Source organism: Balaenoptera borealis (genome assembly GCF_965194805.1).
Source record: "Balaenoptera borealis genome assembly, chromosome: 4".
Classification (NCBI taxonomy): Eukaryota; Metazoa; Chordata; class Mammalia; order Artiodactyla; family Balaenopteridae; genus Balaenoptera; species Balaenoptera borealis.
In genome coordinates this window covers 86,125,416-86,147,717 of record NC_138861.1, presented here as the reverse complement: position 1 = coordinate 86,147,717, position 22,302 = coordinate 86,125,416, and the positions used below count along the sequence as shown (strand labels likewise).

The window sequence follows — 22,302 nt, the reverse complement described above, 5'->3', positions numbered from 1 at the left end:
GGGTATATAGAGGAAAAAGTACCCTGCTGGTAGAAATGTCAAGTGTTCTAATTTTCGAAGAAAACAATATGAAAATATCTAAAATCTCTAGTATATTTACTCCTTGACCTAGCATTCCCACTACTAGAACTTATTAGCCCCTAGAAACAACATCACCAGTAAATTTAATGCAACATTGTAGTGACAAAGAACAGGGAAAGGAAGATTTATGTGTATACAAACATGAAAATGATAACACTGTAGAGAAAAAATTGAACACACAGATAAGGCTGTTTAAAAGGGGAAAAAAAGACTATTAAAGTCATGCACATGATCCTATTTACACATTTATGAACATTATGTATATGTACATATGTATAAAGAACTCATGCAAAAGCCAAATGAAGAGGAAATGGGAGTTGTCAGCTGTAGGCATGAAGAAATTCAAGACTCTAAAGGGCAACACTGGTGGTACTGCCTGCCTGCTCCACGGAATGTTACTGTGTTATTTCTTCTTTTAACCACCTCCCTTATTCATTCTTCATATTACCATTTGATTTTGCTCACAGAGTAAATAATAGGAGAAAATGTTCTGATTTGTAAACATGCATATACAATTTGCTGGATAATTTTTATAGATGTAACTAATAAATTGGTTTATGCATCAATCTTTTTGAGCAATTGGTTACCAAGAAACACTCTCTTAGATCTTTATCTTCTTTTAGTACAAAAGATAGTGTTTTGAGCCTGCAAGACTGAGAACCAGACCCTGGAAAGAAATGATCATATCAACTTATGGGAGATCTGACTGGGAAGCTATCAGGCTTTTGTCAAAATACAACCCCTGTCTGTTCAGGCAACAGTGTTATCTGTTAAAACATTCTTTGGAAGTATGAAAAAGTTAAAACAGTGTTTGGAACAATATAATATTACAGATCAATTAAAGTAATATTTTGGCCCCTCAGAAATTAGAATTTAAATGTCCAATTTATCTTCTATACAATTCTACAGCAGAGGTTGAAAAGGTTATAGATAGATGTTTGTACTAGATAAACATTTGCATCCCTGTACCACCTCTTAATACATATTATAAGCATGTTTAAGTATCTGTGGCAATATGTGTATCTGCATCTAAGCATGATTATGTTCAATGTTTAATTCTATAGAAGGATCCCACAATATCTAAATCTACTGGTTTCTGAATTCTAAGAGTTTTGAAAGTGAGAGGTTCCCTGTTACCTGAATTTACTGACATACTGAAGTTCAGATAGCAAACAGCAAGAGTATGGATAGTCAGAGACTGACCTAAAAAATGTACCCTTACCTATTCAGTTTGAATTCAGATAATGAGTTTGGATAGGAAAAGTTCAGCTACTGTGGAATAACTGTATAGTCCCATATTTTATGTACCTGAGGATAACTCCTAAAACATTTGATAATATCATAAATATATGGGGGGTAAAAAAAGTATGTCAAGAACATGATTCTATAGAAAAAGAAATAATAGGATTAGGTCATTCTTACTGAGGAAAGTTATCCTCCTACCAATGTTATACTCCTTTCTGTCCTGCCAAAAAATTGTTAAGAATATTGGGGGCCACAGTTAAAAGATACACCATCAAAGAATGCAGCTGTTAAATAAAAACTCAAACATATTTTAAAAGGTCAGCTCATTAAGTTTAACTTAAAACAACAACAACAGAAACAGAGTGTTGATCCCTGGTGGGAGTCAATAAAGTTTTGAAAACAAGATCTCAAAACACTTCAGTTCCTATTCTTTCAAGGTATTGGGAGAAGTAGGGTGGGAGAAGGTGACCACAAACTCTGGTAAATGAAGAGAGTGGACATAGAATCACTTCTGTAGAGTGGAAGCCCAGTAAGTATAGCAGGGGGTGGTATACACAAAGGTATCGTATGTAGTATATATTAATGTGTCGACCGTGGGTTTCTTACCCCATCATAAAATTGTAGTAAGAATCTCCATGGGAAAAACCCACTTGTTAAATTTTAAAATTTACCTTATTCTTTACTGGGTCAATATTCTTTACAGGTGTCACAGAAATAATTCTCACAGGGTTCTCTTCATTTTCACTAACTCCAGTTTCTGCTGCCTCTGAACTCTGTTCCCTGTTGAAGAGAAATAAACCAAAGCTTCTTTATTTCACCACATGAATAGGAAGTGTACTCTCTCACTATACCATTAAGGAAAGATGCTTAGGCTGATTTAGAAGTCTGGCCAAGTGAAGTAACATTAACAAGACTCAGATCTTCTGTGGTTACAGACTACTGCTCTACTATATCAAGTTTTGGATTTCCATCTTACCTTACTAATGTAAGACAGAAATGACTGCCTAAAACCACCAGATAGAAAGCTTAGTTGACAAGCAACAAACAACACAACTATTCTATAAGCCTATCTGTTGGGGGTGGAAAACCCTAAAACAAAGCAAAAATACAACAGATGGGGCTTCCCTGGTGGCGCAGTGGTTGAGAATCTGCCTGCTAATGCAGGGGACACGGGTTCGAGCCCTGGTCTGGGAAGATCCCACATGCCACGGAGCAACTGGGCCTGTGAGCCACAACTGCTGAGCCTGCGCGTCTGGAGCCTGTGGTCCACAACAAGAGAGGCCACGATAATGAGAGGCCCGCGCACTGCGATGAAGAGTGGCCCCCGCTTGCTGCAGCTAGAGGAAGCCCTCACACAGAAACGAAGACCCAACACAGCCCAAAAAATAAATAAATAAATAAATAAATAATAATTAAAAAAAAAATACAACAGATGAGCGTAGAGTATAGTTTTCTCCAGTCTGTGTTCTTAATGCTCTGCAAGGGAAGGGGCTGCAAGAAGAGGCCATAGGGGAGGTGTCTGACCCCCACCATCTATGTAAACCACAGATGTTCCACGTTAATTTTTTTATATTTTGGGATTCTACTGCTAAAAATGTGTTTAAAACACCACCACTGAATTTATGCTTAAAATTTCACGAATTAGAATAAAATCTTTAAAAGCCTCAATATTTAGTGTTGGTAAGACTAGGGTCAGATGGAAAGTTTTATGCAGTAGCTAAGACAGTAAACACTTGACATGTTAAACATGGAATCTTTTTAAAAAATATTTATTTATTTGGCTGTGTCAGGTCTTAGTTGTGGCATGCGAACTTAGTTGTGGCATGTGGGATCTAGTTCCCTGACAAGGGATCGAACCTGGGCCCCCTGCATTGGGAGTGCAGAGTCTTAGCCACTGGACCACCAGGGAAGTCCCAAACATGGAATCTTTAATAAGTGGAAAATGTTATTAACAATGTTATCTCTACTCATGCTATACTAATTTTGAGTTAAAAATTAAAAAGCATATAAATTAAATATTTAAAGAGTTACATTTTCAGTTCTCCTAAGTGTTAAATTTAAACACATACACACACTTTCATGTAAATTAGTTTTACTATATTCCTAATTCTTACGTTTTTCCATTTAACTTTTCTACACATTTAGAATGCTAAACAGTTTCAAAATGTGTAGTACACTCTCAATTTCCATCATTAATTATACTAAAATTTAGCACTACTGTTTTTTACTAAGATGTTTCCTAAAGTCCATTTTTGTGATACAGTGCTTTAAGAAAAGAAACTGAAAGATGAACCAAGTAGTGAGTGATAGTAACAAAAACAATTGGAGAAAAAAATTGCCTTGATCGATTTCCGGTGGAAGGGTTCAGCTCTGAATTTACATTAATATTGCTTCCAGTCTCAGCTCCAGTGCTTCTAACATATGGTTTCCTTCCCGTTGCTGATAAAGGCTTGTTTACCGCACCTAGTACTCCAGCAGGTTTTGGCTAAAAATTACATATATGCATGTTATTTTATACCTTACTGAAAGGAATACATACAAATTTAGACACACGTAAGGGATACTGTTTCGCTTAAGGCCAGGAATTGTTGTTGCTTTGGAAAGTTAAATCTTAAATTTATTAGAAATGATAGTTCTGTAAAACTATATCTAAACATAATTACAAATCAAAAGCATTACCTCTACTTAAAAATGACTATGCAATATTTAATTATTCCTATTGCTCAATCAAAATAAAAAGTGTCCCTAAAACTGTGAAATACATAATAATTAAGACATAATAAAATGTATTACAGGTAAACTGAGTATATATAGTAATAGTTTAGACACTTTATAAAATATTAAATTTCCCTTTGCTCTTTTAGATGTCATATTACCTTTATAGAAATTAAATTATCTAACTTATTAGTACTTTAAAATTATCTTTATCTTACACATCTAAATTTATTATACCATTTTTCAGGGAAATCTGCTGTGTGAATTCTAAATAACTTGAAGCCTATCAGTACTGTTGAGAACACATGGTTGTAATTCTAAAGTGGTTCATGGCAAAAAAAAAGCCTGAGAGAACAAATGCTTTAGATGCTATAATCCACAACATGATCCCTAAGAATCAGGAACTATAAAATCCGAGGGACATTTAAAGGTTATTTCAAAGAATAGCAGAAGTAATATGCACATGAGATAAAGATCCCCCAATTATCTAGTACATTAATACCTTTCCTGTTAACAGAAGTACTCTTGTCTCTTCTGAAATATAACTCTTGTCATTACAGAAGTCCTATCAAAAAAACAAACAAAAAAAGTGAACATATTTTTATTGTCCATACAAGACTTTTCAAGGCATTCTGCTTTACAATAACAGTTTCATTTGTGCTAAGAAACATATCAAACCATCAAAGCATATTTCATGAACCATACCATAAGTCTAGTTTTAAAATTAACTCAGTGACACACAAGACTTAGTCAAATGTCAGATATAAATTACTTAAATCACATTTTTTTTTTGGCAGCGCCACGCGGCTTGCAGGAGCCTAGTTCCCTGACCAGGAATTGAATCCAGGCCATTGGCAGTGAAGGCACGGAGTCCTAACCACTGGAATGCCAGGCAATTCCCTTAAATCACATTTTAAATAAAACACACTTCTATTCTTTCATACGGTTCAGGGCAAACAGTCTCCAGTTTATTCAATGAACTATGTTCTCCACTCTATTATAAAATTTACTTTTTAAAAATTTATTTGGCCGCACCACGTGGCACGCGGGATCTTAGTTCCCAGACCAGGGACTGAAGCCACGCCTCCTCAGTGGAAGCACGGAGTCTTAAGCTCTGGACTGCCAGGAAGTCCCTAAAATTTACTTCTTTGGGGCTCTCAAAGCATCCAAAATGGTACTATGCATATATCAGGCACTTAATATTCACTAAAAGAACCCCACACAGAATCTCAAGAAAATTATCCTTACTGAAAAAAAATCTGTTACTTTAATTAAAAATATTTTGTTTCCTAGAACCATAAGTAGACTGTCCAAATCATAAAGGTAAATACACCATCAAAATCTAATTACGTCAATTATAATGTTCTTTGGCAGCAGTGATATTAACCAGTTAATAAATGAATTAAACCAAATGTGGACACTGATGATACTTCTGAAAGTTATATCTGTGTAAGAGTTTGATTTGATCCTGTGGTGCCTCTATGTGTTAATTATCCTGGGAATAGCACACGAGTAAACCACAATGGTCTCACGGAAGCAAAATGACTTACTACCATCTGGAAGTTCATTAATTTTTAAGAAATCGCACTTAAAAAATTATTTTTCCTTTATTAAGTTTACCTTCACACTAGTGTCACAGAAAAGGACAGAGGGCTTAAATGTGCCTATAAAAAGAAATAACACTTTTGGCATGTGTTCTAGGCAAGGCTGTATCTTTCTTTTCTTCCCCACAAAGGCTTTTATGTAGCTAAAATAAATGTTACATGAAGATATACTATAGCTTCACTTAGCTCACTATCTTAATATGCCTAGTTTTCTCCTGTCTGAATTTATACCATATTAAAAGCAACATATTAGAAAAGGAAATGAGGAAAGCTGATCATTGAAAACAGAAGAAAACTGAAATTATTATTAAGAAGGCTAAAGACATCCTAAGTTTCATATCAAAACAAAAAACAATTAGAATTAGGTGTAGTGACAAACAGCAATTTAAATTCTTGATGATGTATGAAGATTCTATTTGGGTACTATTCCAGTCATGATAGCCCTGGGTCAACAATAAAGTAAATTTAAATTCAAGAGCTCACTCAGGAGTATTTATAAAGACCAGTAAATTCAATGAGAACAGAAGTAACTTTGCGGGCTTCCCTGGTGGCGCAGTGGTTGAGAGTCTGCCTGCCAATGCAGGGGACACGGGTTCGAGCCCTGGTCTGGGAAGATCCCACATGCCACGGAGCAACTGGGCCCGTGAGCCACAATTACTGAGCCTGCGCGTCTGAAGCCTGTGCTCCGCAACAAGAGAGGCCGCGATGGTGAGAGGCCCGCGCACCGCGATGAAGAGTGGTCCCCACTTGCCGCAACTAGAGAAAGCCCTCGCACAGAAACGAAGACTCAACACAGCCATAAATAAATAAATAAATAAATAAAAGAACGTGAATTTCTTAAAAAAAAAAAAAAAAAAGAAGTAACTTTGCAATCTTTATTATTCCTACCAAAACCAGGCAGAGTAAATTCTGAGTACTAAATCAAAGTCTGATTAAAATTTTTGTTGAAAATTTTAAATGCCTTATTTTTTCCAATTAAAAATATTAAGGATAGTTTTTTAAACAAAGCACAGGAAAGTTAAAACTTTAAAATACCACCTTAAAATGGGTAATAAATAAAAGGCATTCTTTTTGGAAAAGTTTCTTAATCCAAATTAGCTGGAAAAACTTAAAGAGCTTTAGTTAGCTGAAAAATTTACTTACATGGAAAACTTCATTTGCTGACAGCAGAATAAATGTACTATTTATTATTAATACCATTTATTAAATGCTTACTTTGTGACAAACTCTTAGAAACCTAGGTATATTAGTAATTGTTCACAGGTATTATCATCATCTGCATTTTAGAGATGAAGACATTGAGACTTAGAAGAGTTAACATGTGTAAGGTCCCTCAAATTAGAAATGGTTGATTTGAATCCAAGTCTGTCAATTGCCAAGACCAATTCCATTCATTCTAACATTTTATTTCATATATAGATGTATATATATTTATACTCTACCAAATATTTTGTTTACTTCTTGTCTGAAAAAATACTAACAGTGTTTTAATGAGATGAAAACAATTTAAGAAATTTGAAAATTCCTCTTACATATTAGAAATATCCAGAAGGAATAGCTCACATAGGAACACCACCACCAAGCTTGATTTGTATTCTCTACTCTGTAAGGTGAGAATGATATTTTTCAGGCTTTGGAAGACAATCTCCCATTTCTTGATAAACTCACAGAGGTATATTTTTTTTTTTACTCTGTAGTCAAGACAGTCCAATACTTGCCACTAGGGTTGATAGTAACAAATTTAAATAGGTTTAGTATGGTAGAAAAATGAAGGGAAGAAAATTACCTTTTCAGGTTGTGTAAAAAATTTCATTGGAAGGACCGGATCCTTTGGTGAATCTGCATTGCACAAAGCACTTTTACTATTTATAACACACAGGGCCACATCACACACTGTATAAAGTTTCTAGGGAGGAAAAAAAAAAAATCACATATACCTTTCAGTAGTGAAAAATAACCACAAGTACCAATTCTAACCAACATATAAAATCGAATCAAAACAATAATATGGGGTTATTATTTATTCCTTGAACATTCTGCATTTGTATTTGGCATTTCTTCTTATGTAGCCTCCTAGTAAACAACAACAACAAAAAACCCTTCATCTTAATTTAACATGAATGCCAAGTATGTGTTAAAAACAACAAACCAAACTAAAGGAAACATACAAAAAGAATATCTACTTGTCTGTAACTCTTACTAAAAGTTCTTAAGACAGCATAGCTGTAAATTTTACTAGTTCTTATTCCTGTGCTCTGTAGAAGTTTTAATATCTTTTTCAAAGTAATAAACGTTCTTCAAATAATAGAACTCAATTTAATGAAATAAAGTAAAAACTAGGTATATAGTTTTAATAAACATTCTGTAATCTATTTTATTATGTAATAGGAAAAACAAGTGGGACAAGGGTCATAATATTTTTTCCTGTAATATCTTAATACCCACTGGCCTAATATATATCTTACTTCATTTGTCTTGGATTCATCTGGAGACTGGGCATCTTTTGTTAGCTTGATGTTCTCTGCCATCTTTTTCATAAAGGCATGGCTGTTATTTTCATTCTTTGTCATTAAAACTTCAAGCATGAACCACAGGCACCTAAATGACAAACATATTCACTTAGTAAAGAGACTGATTGTAGGTGCTTTTGCTTAAGGGATTATATAGCTTACTGGGAAGTTCTGTTGTCTGAATATAATAAGAGTACAATACAGAGAAAACTCTAATGATTAATAGAAATATCCTGTTAATAATATTCAATTCAAATAGAATCATATCACAAATAACAAATATGAACACATAGCTTAATATGAGAAAGCCTGACAGTTTCATGAGGCACACAAAGATTCATTCTATAGGTATTTAATAGACATTTAGATGATATAACGTGTATTAATATCCAGCAATGATAAGCAAGCCAGCGTACAGCACAGTCTTGCCATTTTGACTATCTGCAAGCTATGTAGAAGATCTAAGACTGGTATGTAATTCAACTGTGACATAACTCTGAATTTCACATGCTATGAGGCTGGTGTGCATAGTAACCAGTAATTCAGCTAACTAGTTACATCTCAAACCATTTTTGCTGTTTTCTACTTGTTACTTTATATTCATTTAATACATAAAGTGTCTGAAGGTGACACCTGAATTTCTAAGTAAAAATGAATCCCAAATCAGGATGAACATTAGAATCACTTGGGGAGCTTACATCGACAAATCTAGGATCAAAGCCTATTATCAAGTTCCCATGATGATTCTCAGGCAGCCACCACAGACTTAACTGTTTTACTCCATCAACAGGAGAGAAAAAACATTTGATGATAATCTATGTATACTTCTTTGGCTATAGTATATGTAAATGTCTTAAGAGATTACTGTAAGGGGGGAACTACATTATAGTTTGTTTTTAGTAGACCTGTCTTACAAGACATACTAAACTTAGTCCTTCGGGCTGAAATGAAAAAACAATAGATAGTAACTTGAAGCTGTAAGAAATAAAGAACACTGGTAAAGGTAATCACATAGGTAATATAAAGCCAGCATTACTGAACTTCTGATTTGTAACTCCTTTTTAAATATATGACTTAAAAGGCAAATGCATAAAATAATAATCATATATATGTGAAATAAAACAATGTATAAAGATATAATTTTATCAATTAAAATATAAAGGGAGTGGAATAAAGTTGTATAAAAGCATACTGTATAAAGATACTCAAAAGTACTGCATGCTAGATAGAACCAAAAAGTATGTGCCAGTGATTTCAATTTTAACTGACGACTTCAGTACTTTTCCCACATCACTGTTGCCTCTCGCAAATCTAATCCCTTTTTCACATGACTGCCTTGCAACTGAAATAGGGCTAAAAAGGTTCCTTAACATAGACCTTGTGTTCTAGGCAAATACATACATCACTTTTTCACTTTATGAAAGTGCTTTCTGGGAAATCCCAAAATAAAAGTTATTAAAAAAAAAAAAAAGGAAAAAGAATTTGCAAATAAAATGTATTTATTAAGTAAACAGAAATTAGAATTGGAAGGTATTTTAGGGATTATCTATTTCATATCCTGCATTTTATGGATAAGGCAACTGAAGCAGAGAAGTAAAGTTTTTACTCAGATAGCTGAGACTAGAACCTATGTCTCCTGAAAGAGCTACAGGAGGCAGATAAATGTTGATTACAACCTCAAATAAGATTAGGGATAAGGCTTCATGTCCCACATAGAAAAATCATAGTACTTTAAATACAAGCTGAAGGAACCAATTTAAAAGTGCAAAGCAAAAGCACAGCAATGGGAAAATAGACATTGCTTTAAAGTTTCTTGGAGGTCATTTGTAGACAATCCTAGGCTACTTCGTACTTGTTCACTCACCCTGCATCATATATAAAGTTCTATTTTACATAAAAACACTTCTTAAACAAGTGTTTTGCAATTGTTTACCTGACTGTCTTTTCACTAGAGACAAATCTCTCTGTGACTGGTGTAACAAATCTAATTTTGTATTACCATAGACCTGCCACAGAGTATCTCGTATGTGTGTGCATATTTTTGAGGAATTATCTTTTGAGGTTAAAGTATAGTTTAGTTTTAAGGAGAGAAATTTTCACTACATGGCTTTCTAAATTATCAAACTGAAGTAACTGAAGCCCATCTTAATACAAAGGTAAAAATAACATAAAGACCAAATCAACTTATTTCACAGACTCAGCTAAAGCTAACTGCAAACAAACAGGAAACAAAGAAAACAACCAAATAGAACTTATTAGATAGGAACAATTTTGCAAGAGGAAACTTAAAATTTACAATAAAAGAATAAAACCATAAGAATGTTTTTATTCTAATGGGAATAGTAAAAGGAAAAAATTTAGCATTTTTTAAAAAGGAAAAATAATTTTTAGACTTCTTAAAAATCAACGTGACTTACTCTTTAATATCACGAAGTTGATCAACATCTTGTGATCTTGTAAAATCTGGATCATGGGCTAGCAGGTGAATCATATATGGAACTACATACTCAGGCAACAGCGATAATAATTTCTCTGAAGTGAAAACATTATTATTAACAATAGTAATAATAGCCTTTATAAAAATCCCTCCCTAATTTACGTTCTAACTGCTTCAGTTAACATTTTTTCCCTCAGTTACTTCTAAATTAGAGGCAAAATGACATCTAGATGATACTGAAATACTTTTTTCAATTTTGAAGGCTACTGAAGACAAAGGATAATTTAAGATTGAGTCCCTGGAAAAGCTAGGAAAGTAATTCTTTACTCTCTGACATCAGAGCAATGTGTTCAAATCAAGCCACACTGCTGATTCCATAAGAAAAAACGCAGTTCCTCCAAACAGTTTTATGCATTATAAATAGGACTCAGAAACCAGGATTTTAGATTTTATTTACATCTTAACTACAACAACAGCATTCTATAAAAGTCCCAGTGTTATTATAAACTATAATAGAAATATATGAAATAAAACCCTCCACAAATTGATACACTGACAAGATATATCTGCACACTGAGCACTTTGAAAGTTACTTACCAGTAGCCATGGGGTTCTGTTTAATGTACTCCCTGCGTATACTGATATTTTTTAGTAAACACTGTCGTGCATGTGCTCTTCTCTCCTTCACAGGATCTTTGGCACACAAGGCAAAGATCGCCATATACTCCAATGGGAGGAGTAACTTCACAAGTGCCTTATGTAGCTTCTGGGCAAATATCTGCCTTACTTGATAGCACTCATCCTACAGCAGCACAAAACGAAAAATACTTAAATAAAAGTATTAGTACTTTTAAAACCATGACAAAAACCCCTAGTTTAGTTTTTAAAATTTGGCAAACATTTACAAAAGGACAGTTTAAGCATTTTTAATGTCTTCATTTTTTTTTTAAAAAAAGATAATTATACTGAGGGAGTAAATAACTTAATTTTGGGGAGTTAACTGGTTAGAACAGTAATAATAGCAATTCCTTTTGTGCATACATCCATACAGCAAATGGATCTGTAATCTATAGAAAGTAAATAAATTTAACTTTGAAGGCCAAGTAAATGACAAAAATAAGATTGTTACTTACATTAATAACAAGCGCACAGAGCTGAAACTGTTCTGGGGTTATAATTTCATGGTAACAAGGTTCCTGAGCAAGCTTCATTATGGCACTACCAGCAGCTAATCGCAAGCGAGACATATCAGATTTACTATAAACAAACAAAAAAGAAATAAACATTTCCTATAACCATTATCATTCACAAAACTCTTTGATCCCTTTTTGACTGTTAAGGTCTTTAGCATAATTTATGCTTAAAATGACATAATGTACAAATATGGGAAAGTTACTTTGAGTCCTTCAATTCAACACAGGGCAGAAGGCTCAAACCATTGTGACTATCTGATATTAAATTTATCTGCCTTCATTTAAAAATTTTTTATTTATTATTTTATTCAGGTATAGCTGATTTATAATATACTAATTTCAGGTGTACAACATAGTGATTCAAAATTTTTATAGATTATACTCCATTTATATTTATTATAAAATCTTGGCTATATTCCCCATGTTGTACAATATATCCTTGTACCTTATTTTATACATAGTAGTTTGTACCTTTTAAGCCTGTACCCCTATCTTGCCCCTCCCCCTCCGCAACAGTAACCACTGGTTTGTTCTCTGTATCTGTGAGTCTGTTTCTTTGTTATATTCACTAGTTTAATTAATTAATCAATCAATCAATCAATTAATTAACTTTTTGGCTGTGTTGGGTCTTTGTTGCTGGATGCGGGCTTTCTCTAGTTGTGGCGAGCGGGGGCTACTCTTCGTTGCAGTGCGTGGGCTTCTCATTGCGGTGGCTTCTCTTGTTGTAGAGCACGGGCTCTAGGCACGCGGGCTTCAGTAGTTGTGCCCCACGGGCTCTAGAGCGCAGGCTCAGTAGTTGTGGCGCACGGGCTTAGTTGCTCTGCAGCATGTGGGATCTTCCCGGACCAGGGCTCGAACCCATGTCCCCTGCATTGGCAGGCGGATTCTTAACCACTGTACCACCAGGGAAGTCCTCATTAGTTTCTTTCAATTTTTTAGATTCTACATATAAGTGATAACATACAGTATTGTCTTTGTCTGACTTATTTCACTAAGCGTGATACTCTCCAAGTCCATTCATGTTGTTGCAAATGGCAAAATTTCATTCTTTTTTTATGTCTGCCTTCATTTTTAGTTACACTCTAGCTCAGATCTTCCACCACAGCTAATCAAGTCTGCTTACGCTTACAACAGCACTAACTGCAACGCTAGCAAGAAACATTTACATTAGGAACTGTATTCCTCATTTTAAGAGGCATTCACATTCATCATAGAAAACTTGATATTAAAAAAACCTGAAAAATTAAAAATCACTTATTTAAAATCTATTGTATTTCCCACAATTTTTAAATGCATACACATATTTACACAGACATAACAGAAATCAATCTTAAGCCTACAAATGTCTGATGAAATGGAGGGGCTACGAATTAGGAGGTGATTTGTACCAGAAAGTGGGTGGCATCAGACAAATATCTAAAAGGAAAGGATATGGAGGTGAGAGCCAGTCTCTCTCAGGTCCTAGTCTCTGAGGCAGACTTTCCTTTGCAACAGGAAGTTTTCCAAGGGAATCTAGGGAGTCCAGGCACTCCCACCCACACCCAGTCAACTTTTATTACCTAAATTGTAAAACGTGACAGTGAGGTGGTGAAAGGATAGTCTTCTTACTTCAACCGCTATAAGGAACATAACATAGCTTTGATATTTTAAAGACTTTAGGAAATGTGGAAAGCTGCCCTGAATCCACAAGGGACTATTATTTAGCATACAGGAGGAGAAAACATGGCACTCTTGGACCACATGACCATCAAACTGAGCACAGGTAACAATGAGGGACCCTCAAATGGCTTCTGAGGCAAATGATTCAGGAATTAAAAAAATTAATGCTACTATTTGTGTACTTAACTCTGTAAGATGAGGAAACTGAGGCTTAGAAAAGTGACTTATGCAAGTTCACACAGCTAGTAAATGGAGCGTAGGTAGAGTTGAATGAGTTTCTGATTCCAGAGCCTAAGCTAAACTATGGGATACATAAAATCTAATTAAGATCTGCATAATATTTCATAACATGTGTGTTCCACAGTTAACCATTCCCCTATCTTCTGTGATGATAAAAAATGCTGGAAAGAACATGTTTGTACATATATTTTTGTATGATTCTTTTATAATTTCATGAGTGTAAAAATAAAGAGTCAAAAAAAAAAGTCAATGGATAACATTTTTAAGGACTTAGAAACAAAATGCCAAACTGTCCTGCCAAGACTGTGCCCATTTATATTCACAGGAGTTATGAGGGAACCCATTTCCCTGATCCCATGGAGTGATGATTGCTTAAAAAGCTTTTTGCTGATTTGACAGACAACAGGTTCCACTTAAATTAAAATTGTACTTATTGTATTTAGTGATGTCAAACAGTTTTTTAAAGGTAAACTGCTAATATATAATCTTCATCTTTATTGGGGATCCTATTTATCATTGATTTGTAAGAGCTCATTATTAAGCCTTTGCTATACACTGTACATAGTTTCCCCAAATTTAAAATTTCTCATTATCCCTACTCTTCAATCTGTTCATGCAAAGCTACCCTTGGCTTATTTTATGATAAAAATAATTTTTGATTGTTTTCCTCACTGTAATTGTGCATTTCCTATCTCCTCCACTAGAATGCATATTCCTTAGAGGGAGAGATTATTGTATCTTTAAAAGGCTTGGTAGTACCTGGCATGATAGTGCTGAATAAATACTGAAAGCATAAATAAATAGTTAAATCTATCCTCTAACAAAAATTTTAAAGTAAGAATTCATCACAAGTAGAATTTTTCAGTTATTTCAGCTGGACCCTAGTAAATAAAAAATTTGGCTTTTATTTTCATCTTAAAAGGAACAGAAAGAAGAAATGGTGATTTCACAGATTTGAAGAGTGAACAGGTGTAGAAATGAAACAAATTTTTTTTTTGGCATTTGCAGAACCTTGTATAGTCTTCTGCAAACCATCAGGAGGCTGCATCTCTTCCTTCTTTGAACCTACACTGAAATTTTTATTCCCTTCGTGGCATCAAGACACTCTACTTGTTCAATCACTATACTAGGGTAAGTTCCTTAAAGGCAGGAACTGAATTTTATCTGTTTTTGCTGCAATGCTTTTCATAGTGTTTTGCAAAGAGTAGTAATTCAACAAATATTTGCTTAACTGATTCAAATATTGAAGCTAACTGTAACATTGCTATAGTGATTATGACTAAAAGTTTACTGGAAAAAGGTCAGTCTTTAGGAATGAAGAAAAATACACGATCTTTATTCAGATACAAACCCCAAATAAGTATGTAAAATTTAAACACAAAGCACATAGTACAATTACAACAGTCAATATTAAGTAAATAATTCCTATGTAAGCTCTACCAACATCTTGAGCTAAAAAAACCTGGAAAGGAAGAAAAATCTCACCTGATCTTCTTTTGCTCTGTCAGGTCACCCTCACTAACCAACATCGCTGATAATAACCGAAGAGTTGAATTGGCAGATTTAGACTGGTTGTTTTTCATACCCAACAGCCACCTTACCAGAAGTTTAATTGCCTGTACCTATAAAATATTAACATGCTAAAAAAAGAAAGCAACTTAAAATTCCACTTAAAGGGAAGATTAATTTATGTTAATTAGATTAGTGAGATTACTTAGCTGCCGGAAGACATGTTTTAGTAAACAAGTCTATAGGATAATAACAATGAGAACTAATACTTATTCTGTTTAATCTATGCCAGGTACTTTCCCCAGAGTTACACATGTATTACTTTATTTAATCTCCCAAACAACTCTATGAGAGAGGTATTCTTATTTCCAATAAATAAGGCAATTTAGACACATTACTGTGATAACTTGCCCAAGGTCTGGCTCCTTGAATTCAGACTTTTCACACCTGCAAAATTGCTTTTCAAATCATTTAAAAATATATTGTTTAAAAATAACTAAACTATACTGATTACAGTGATTAAAAATAACTATTTAGATAGACTAATATTTTTTGTAGTACTGAAAAATTATTTTGATTAAAAAACTAGGAGATTTCATAATTATTTGTAGCCGTAATTGCTCGGTGGCTTATACTCAAAAGATTGTTATGGAATACATGCAAGAACTAGCTAAAGAATGTAGATATTATTTACTATATTTACTGACAACCTGGATAAAGGAACTGATGGAATAAATGAGGACTATGAAGCTACTCAAGGTGAAACAGATTATCAATCAAGTAAGATGCTAATGAAGAAGTCTTGTTTTAAATCCCAAGACTACCCCTTTAAAAATTAGCTTTCCTGAGGGACAATTTACATCTATCAGAAGTTTTCAATATGACAGCCATCTGTTTTTGCCAAGTTAATATTCTTATGCCTGTAGACAGACATTGGTAAGGAGGCTAGGCCTGAGGTGCTTCTGAGCACCAATATTCTACAATCTCTATGTAAAACAGCCTCACTATCTAATTATCACTATCTAATTATCTTAGCAAGGCAGGAAGGTCTAAAGAACATGCTGACATATACCTATATGTAAATAACTCAATGACAACTACAATTTGAGAAACATACAACTTTTGATTTAAAAATAAAGTACCTCATTTAAAATGCTTATTAACTGTTAGGTTTAAAAAAAAAGGGTATCTATAAATGTTCATTATCTCAACATAAAAGTTATTAAGACCTACACAAATTTACCTTTGCTAGTACTTCAGGGGAAACCTCTTCATCTGGAGACCATAATTTCCCATTCTTCTCACCTGTTGACTATAGACAATTGAATAAATTTAACTTTTAGAAAAAAATTTTAAATTTTGCTCATTAAGTTTTTCATGCTGAACAGTGCAGTGCTCTAGGAAACCCACAGAAAGTCACCAAGTAGGGACTGGAAAAGAAGAACAAAGTTGGAGGGCTCAAACTTCCTGATTTTGAAACTTAACTACAAATCTACAGGAATCAAGACAATGTGGCTGGTACCTACATAAGTATAGACATATAGACCAATGGAATGAAACAGAAACCCAGAAAACCTCACATATATCACATATATGGTCTACTGATGTTTCACGAAAGTGCTAAGACCAATTATGGGGAAAAGAGCAGTCTCCTCAACAAATGGCGCTGGAAAAACTAGACATAGCCACAAGCAAAGGAATGAAGCTGGACTGTTACCTTATATCATATATAAAAATTAACTCAAAAAAATGGATCAAAAATCTTTACTTAAGAACTAAGACTAAAAAACTCCTAGAAGAAAGTACAGGAGAAAATTTTTATAATCCTGGAGTTGGCAAATACCTGACAAAGGTCTAATATTCAGAATATATAAAGAATGTTTACAACTCAACAACAACAAATTCAATTAAAAGTGGGCAAAAGACTCAATATCTAAAGAACAGCCATTAAGCACATGAAAAAAAATCTCAACATCATTAGTCATTAGGGAAACAAATCAAAACCACAAGATACTACTTTGCACCTACCAGGATGACTATTATCAAAAAAAACCAGGAAAGAATAAGTGTTGGCCAAGATGCAGAGAAACTGGAAGCCTTGAGCATGGCTGCTGGGAATGTAAAATGGTACAGCCACTGTGGAAAAATGTCTGGCAGTCCCTCAAAAAGTTTAGCATAGAATGACCATGTGACCCAGCAATTCCACTCCTAGGTATATACCCCAAAGATCTGACTTTGGGGACTCAAATGTTCATATCAGCATTATTCACAACAGTCAAAAGGTGGAAAAAACCCAAGGGTCCATCAATAGAAGATAAACGAAATGTAAGTTACACATACAATGGAATATTATTCTGGCATAAAATGAAGTTCTGATACATACTACAACACAGCTGAATCTTGAAACCGTTATGCTAACAGAAATAAGCCAGACACACAAGGATAAATATTGTATGATAAGAGGTATCTAAAATAGGCGAATTCATAAAGCAGGAGAATAGAATAGAGGTTACCAGAGTCTGGGGGGAGAGAAGGCAATGGGGAGTTACTGGTTAATAGATACAGAGTTTCTCTCTAAGATGATGAAGTTCTGGAAATAGTGGCAATGGTTACACAACAATGTGGGTGTATATTTTAGGTGGCGGCTTGGGCCATTGTTGAGAGTTGCTTGGCTTTCCTGGGTTATCCTCTGTGTATACAGGAGGTACACATGTTATTAAACTTGTTTTTTAATAAAACAAAAAACACCCAACAAGAATGTGGGTGTATATAATGTAAGAGAACTGTACACTTAAAAGGGATAAAATGGCAAAGTTTATATTATTTATATTTTACTACACACAAAAAAAGAGAACTATCTTAAAATAGAATTTATCAACAATCAAGTCATCATCTAAGAAGTGTCAAATTTCACATTTGTTGCCAGCCACATCTATCAGTAGTGCAAACAACAGATGTATGGAGTAGGAAGTGAGGCTTTGGGCATGCTCTTGCATCCCTATCACATCCAAATGGAGGGAGAGAAAAGAGTAAGGAGTGTGCTGGCAAGTATTTTTTTTTTTAAGTTCCAATACTGAGTGTTCAAAGGCTATTGGACCGTTTAGAAGGACTAGATAAATTGGATAAATTAGTACTGCACTGAAAGTCATCCACAATGATCCAGCAGGTAGACTGATTTGTGTCTTCATTCAATAACTCTTTAATTTAGATCCGTTTGGTAAAGCGGTGATTCTTAATCAGACACGTGTTTCAGTAATCACTTGGGGAGCCTTTTCAAGCTATACATCCCAAAGCTCCAACCCAATGCTAATTAATCAGTATGTGTGCACACATGTGTGCATGTGCACACACACAAACTTCAATAACTAAAACAGAATACATAAATCTAGTGCCAAAAGTGCAATGTAATTATATTTCAAAAAGCTAGTCAAGTACAATTCCACTTATACTTTAAACAATATTTGATAAAACAAAATTCTAGTACTCTAGTTAACTGTCCTTCATAGTGTTTGACTTATATTTTTTACTTCATGATTCATCTATCTCATGTTCTCATTTTTTTCTTTCTTCAAGAAGTGTTAAGTTCTAGTAATAGCTACACAGCAGGATGTCATTTGGAAATTTAAGTAAGTAAATAAGGAGGTAAAATATATAATAATTTTAAAGTAAAAGAGAATCATACAGAGAGAAGCAGAAGTGTTGTTTCTGTGACAAATAAAGATGTAAACAGTCTTAATCTTATGATTCTAAATTTAATTAAATGAGAAACTTACCCTGTCATTCATTAGCAGATCTTTCACAATAAAATTTGCTACTACAGATTTCATTGGGGAAGCAAATTGATCTGGTGCTAACATAGATATGTGGCCCAATGAAACTAATGGAGTTATAAGTTGTTCTGGTACATCAGCATTGAGACTCCTACTGAGTGGCTATAAAAATAAAACAGTCAAAATTACTAGTTTGTTTTATAAATATCTAGACATTGTACAGAAACAGTAAACGTTCTTGAGTCCTCCTGAATTTATCATGCCCAAAAAAATCTGTTCTAATGAGATGATCAAAAGTAACTTCAATCATATTAGACACTTGATTCTTATTTCACCTACCAAAATTTAATAAGATTCAAAGAAGGTAAAAAAAGATAAAAGAAAAAAGTAAAGCCCACATATAAGGTAGACGTAAAAGCAAGAAAATTCCTGCATTGTCAAATCAGCATTATTTTCAAGTCATGTACAATAGTTTTGTTATGTTGTTGGATTTCTTAACCTGTGGGAACATTTTAAATGACCACGGATCATAAAAAATAAGAGTTCATGGGTTCTGTTCATATTGTATCCAATTTATGATAATAGGAATACTTATCCAGTAGTGGAATCAGGCAAAGGATCATACATAAGGAAAGGCAAACAGAACTAATTTTCAAGTAGGGTTGTCAGGAATTTTAAACTGGGTGGTTCAAAGTCATCTACTGATAGTTTCTCAAACTAAATGGACCACTGAGCCAATAAAGCTAAAATTAAGTAAAATGTTGTAACACAAAACACACCAAACATCTTTCAATATGTAGTATTTGGTTATATAGTCTGATCTAAAGGCTGGGAATATCTAAAGTGCTGAATAAAACAGAGTCCCTGCTCCCATGGAATTTATATTCTCGAGTGGGATTAAATAGCTAAAAAAACAACTTTCTATCTTCATCAAACCACAGAGCATGAAAATAAAAATCAACAACACATCCTATGTAATTATATATACCTCAAAAATCTGTGCAAGCTGTACTTCTTTATTTGTGAATATGGCATGTATACAGTGAACGGCCTGTTTTGCTTGGTGGGGAGTACCTCTCTTTGCTTTCTGATGTAAGATGGGAATTAAGGTCCTGCAAAAAATAATAATCAGTTAAAAAAAAAAAAAAAAAAAAAGCCCATAAACCACAAGTAGTTCTTCTGGTTGTTTCCCACTTCATCTACAGTAACTATTTGGATGTATGCTGGTAGAAAGCCTCTCTTCTAAATTACCTGATCTATAAAAAGATTTAAAACTCCTTCCCTGTCCCCAAGTATAATCCCAGAAATACAATGCCTCAAAAAAAAGGGCTACTACAGAAGACAATTTTCATTTTAAAGCCACCTCATGAATATGGAGAAATAAACAAGCCACCCTTAATTTATAATCTAAAATTGCCCCATGCCATATTTTTACATTTATCTTCTGAGAAAATACTCCTAAATTTTCCACTTCCCTTTCACAATTCCCTTCAGTTATTTTTTTTTAAATTTTTTTGAGAATCAAGTGTTTTGTTTTTGTTTTTTAAATATTTATTTATTTATGGCTGCGTTGGGTCTTAGTTGCAGCATGCGGGATCTTTTGTTGTGGCTTCTCTCTAGTTGTGGCGCATGGGCTCCAGAGTGCGTGGGCTCAGTTGCAGTGTGAGGGCTCTCTAGTTGCGGTGTGCAGGCTTAGTTGCCCCGCGGCACGTGGGATCTTAGTTCCCTGACCAGGGATCAAACCTGCATCCCCTGCATTGGAAGGCAGATTCTTAACCACTGGACCACCAGGGAAGTCCCCTGTTCAGTTATTTTAAAGCAACCATGGGGGAAAAAAAAGTAGCAAAAGGCCAAGTTACATTAAAAAACAGAAATGAACATACTAGTGAAAGAGAGTATGCAAGGATATAGACAATACATAGGTAGAAAAGTAACAAAAACTTCTAACAATTATTTAGTACTTGTGCCAAGCACCGTTCTAAGTGGTGTTTTTAAAACAAAACAAAACATGGATTAATTAAATCAATCCTCACAATCACCCAAAGACTATTATTATGATCATTAAACAGATGAGAAAACTAAAGCACAAACATATTATTTATGTAAGCTTCTTAAGGTGACAGAGATAGGAAATGGTGGAATTGAGATTTAAAGATAAACATTTCTGGGGACTTCCCTGGTGGGTCCAGTGGTAAAGAATCTGCCTTCCAATGCAGGGGACACGGGTTCGATCCCTGGTCAAGGAACTAAGATCCCACGTGCCGCGGGGCAACTATGGAGCCCGTGTGCTGCCAACTACAGAGCCCATGCGCTCTGGAGCCTGCGTGCCACAACTAGAGAGAAGCTCATATGCCACAACAAAGAGCCCACGTGCCGCAACTAAGACCCGACGCAGCCAAAATTAAAATATAAAATAAATGAAATAAAGTAAATATAAAAAAATAAATAAAATGGAAATTGTTTTTTTTAAAAAAAGATAAACATTTCTGTTCCAAATCCATGCACTTAACCACCACACTGACATTGAAGATTTACAACAATTTTTCTATAGGAGAATATGGAAATACATATTACAGTCAATGCATTAAAATTGGCATACACATCAAATAGATAAAACATTCATAAAAAATATATATCAAAATGTTAACACTCTTTCTTTTCCTTTATATTGTCTAAAATTTCAGCTTTTTACAATGATCTTATAAGTAGTTTTTTAAATCAGAAGAAAATCTGTAAAACAAAACAAATATTTAAGGAAAGATACTTGTCATATATTTAATGCAGTAAGACTACTTCATAAACGTCAATGATATCAAATGCGATGGTGACAAAGGGTCCTCTTATAATAATGGGAGGCTAGACATTAAGAGCAATGCACCTCAAAGAAAAAACTGTAACATATGCTGGTCAGTGTAAGTCTAATTTGATACTTATGAATATGCCACATTTCTCTCCCTGCAGTTTAGAATAATGAGAAGGATTTTCATGCCCAAATAGCTTCCTTGACTAAGCACTGTTTTAAGTCTTTCTTTGAAATTCATTTATCAGGGGAACAGTTCTTGTAAATAACACCAGTTAGTAACAAAAGAAGATACAGTGTTGATCAAATTGTTGTTAAATATATTATTAATTCTTCTTAGCCTAATGAATGGATGATGCATAGGTCAAGTTTAACCTTTCTCCTTGTTTTTCTAGTGTGCTACAATCCAGTGATGCCACCAGTGTTGTTACTGAGGTCTGCAGTGCTGTGCTTCTCTGCTTTTTCAGTGATTCTCTCCTTCCTTCCCCATTAGTCTTAAGAACAAGAGGTTTCAGTCCTTGTGTCCAAAGTTAACTCTT

At 34.2% G+C, this 22,302-nt stretch overlaps 1 protein-coding gene across 6 annotated transcripts in view; it reads right to left on the bottom strand.

The window, feature by feature from the left end:
• PDS5A (PDS5 cohesin associated factor A) overlaps positions 1–22,302 on the bottom strand; it is a 129,862-nt gene that overhangs the window by 11,542 nt on the left and 96,018 nt on the right. For 5 of the 6 annotated variants that reach the window (XM_082390461.1, XM_082390459.1, XM_082390463.1 and 2 more), the window contains 12 exons: positions 19,952–20,075; positions 18,967–19,125; positions 16,437–16,505; positions 15,170–15,306; positions 11,726–11,849; positions 11,190–11,394; positions 10,573–10,687; positions 8,111–8,243; positions 7,432–7,551; positions 4,544–4,606; positions 3,666–3,811; positions 1,998–2,106 (listed from right to left, as the gene is read on the bottom strand). In XM_082390461.1, coding sequence (XP_082246587.1) covers positions 1,998–2,106; positions 3,666–3,811; positions 4,544–4,606; positions 7,432–7,551; positions 8,111–8,243; positions 10,573–10,687; positions 11,190–11,394; positions 11,726–11,849; positions 15,170–15,306; positions 16,437–16,505; positions 18,967–19,125; positions 19,952–20,075 — 1,504 coding nt within the window. Of the gene's footprint in view, positions 1–1,997; positions 2,107–3,665; positions 3,812–4,543; positions 4,607–7,431; positions 7,552–8,110; positions 8,244–10,572; positions 10,688–11,189; positions 11,395–11,725; positions 11,850–15,169; positions 15,307–16,436; positions 16,506–18,966; positions 19,126–19,951; positions 20,076–22,302 lie in introns of those variants that run through there. The other variant, XM_082390464.1, reaches the window with a different exon arrangement.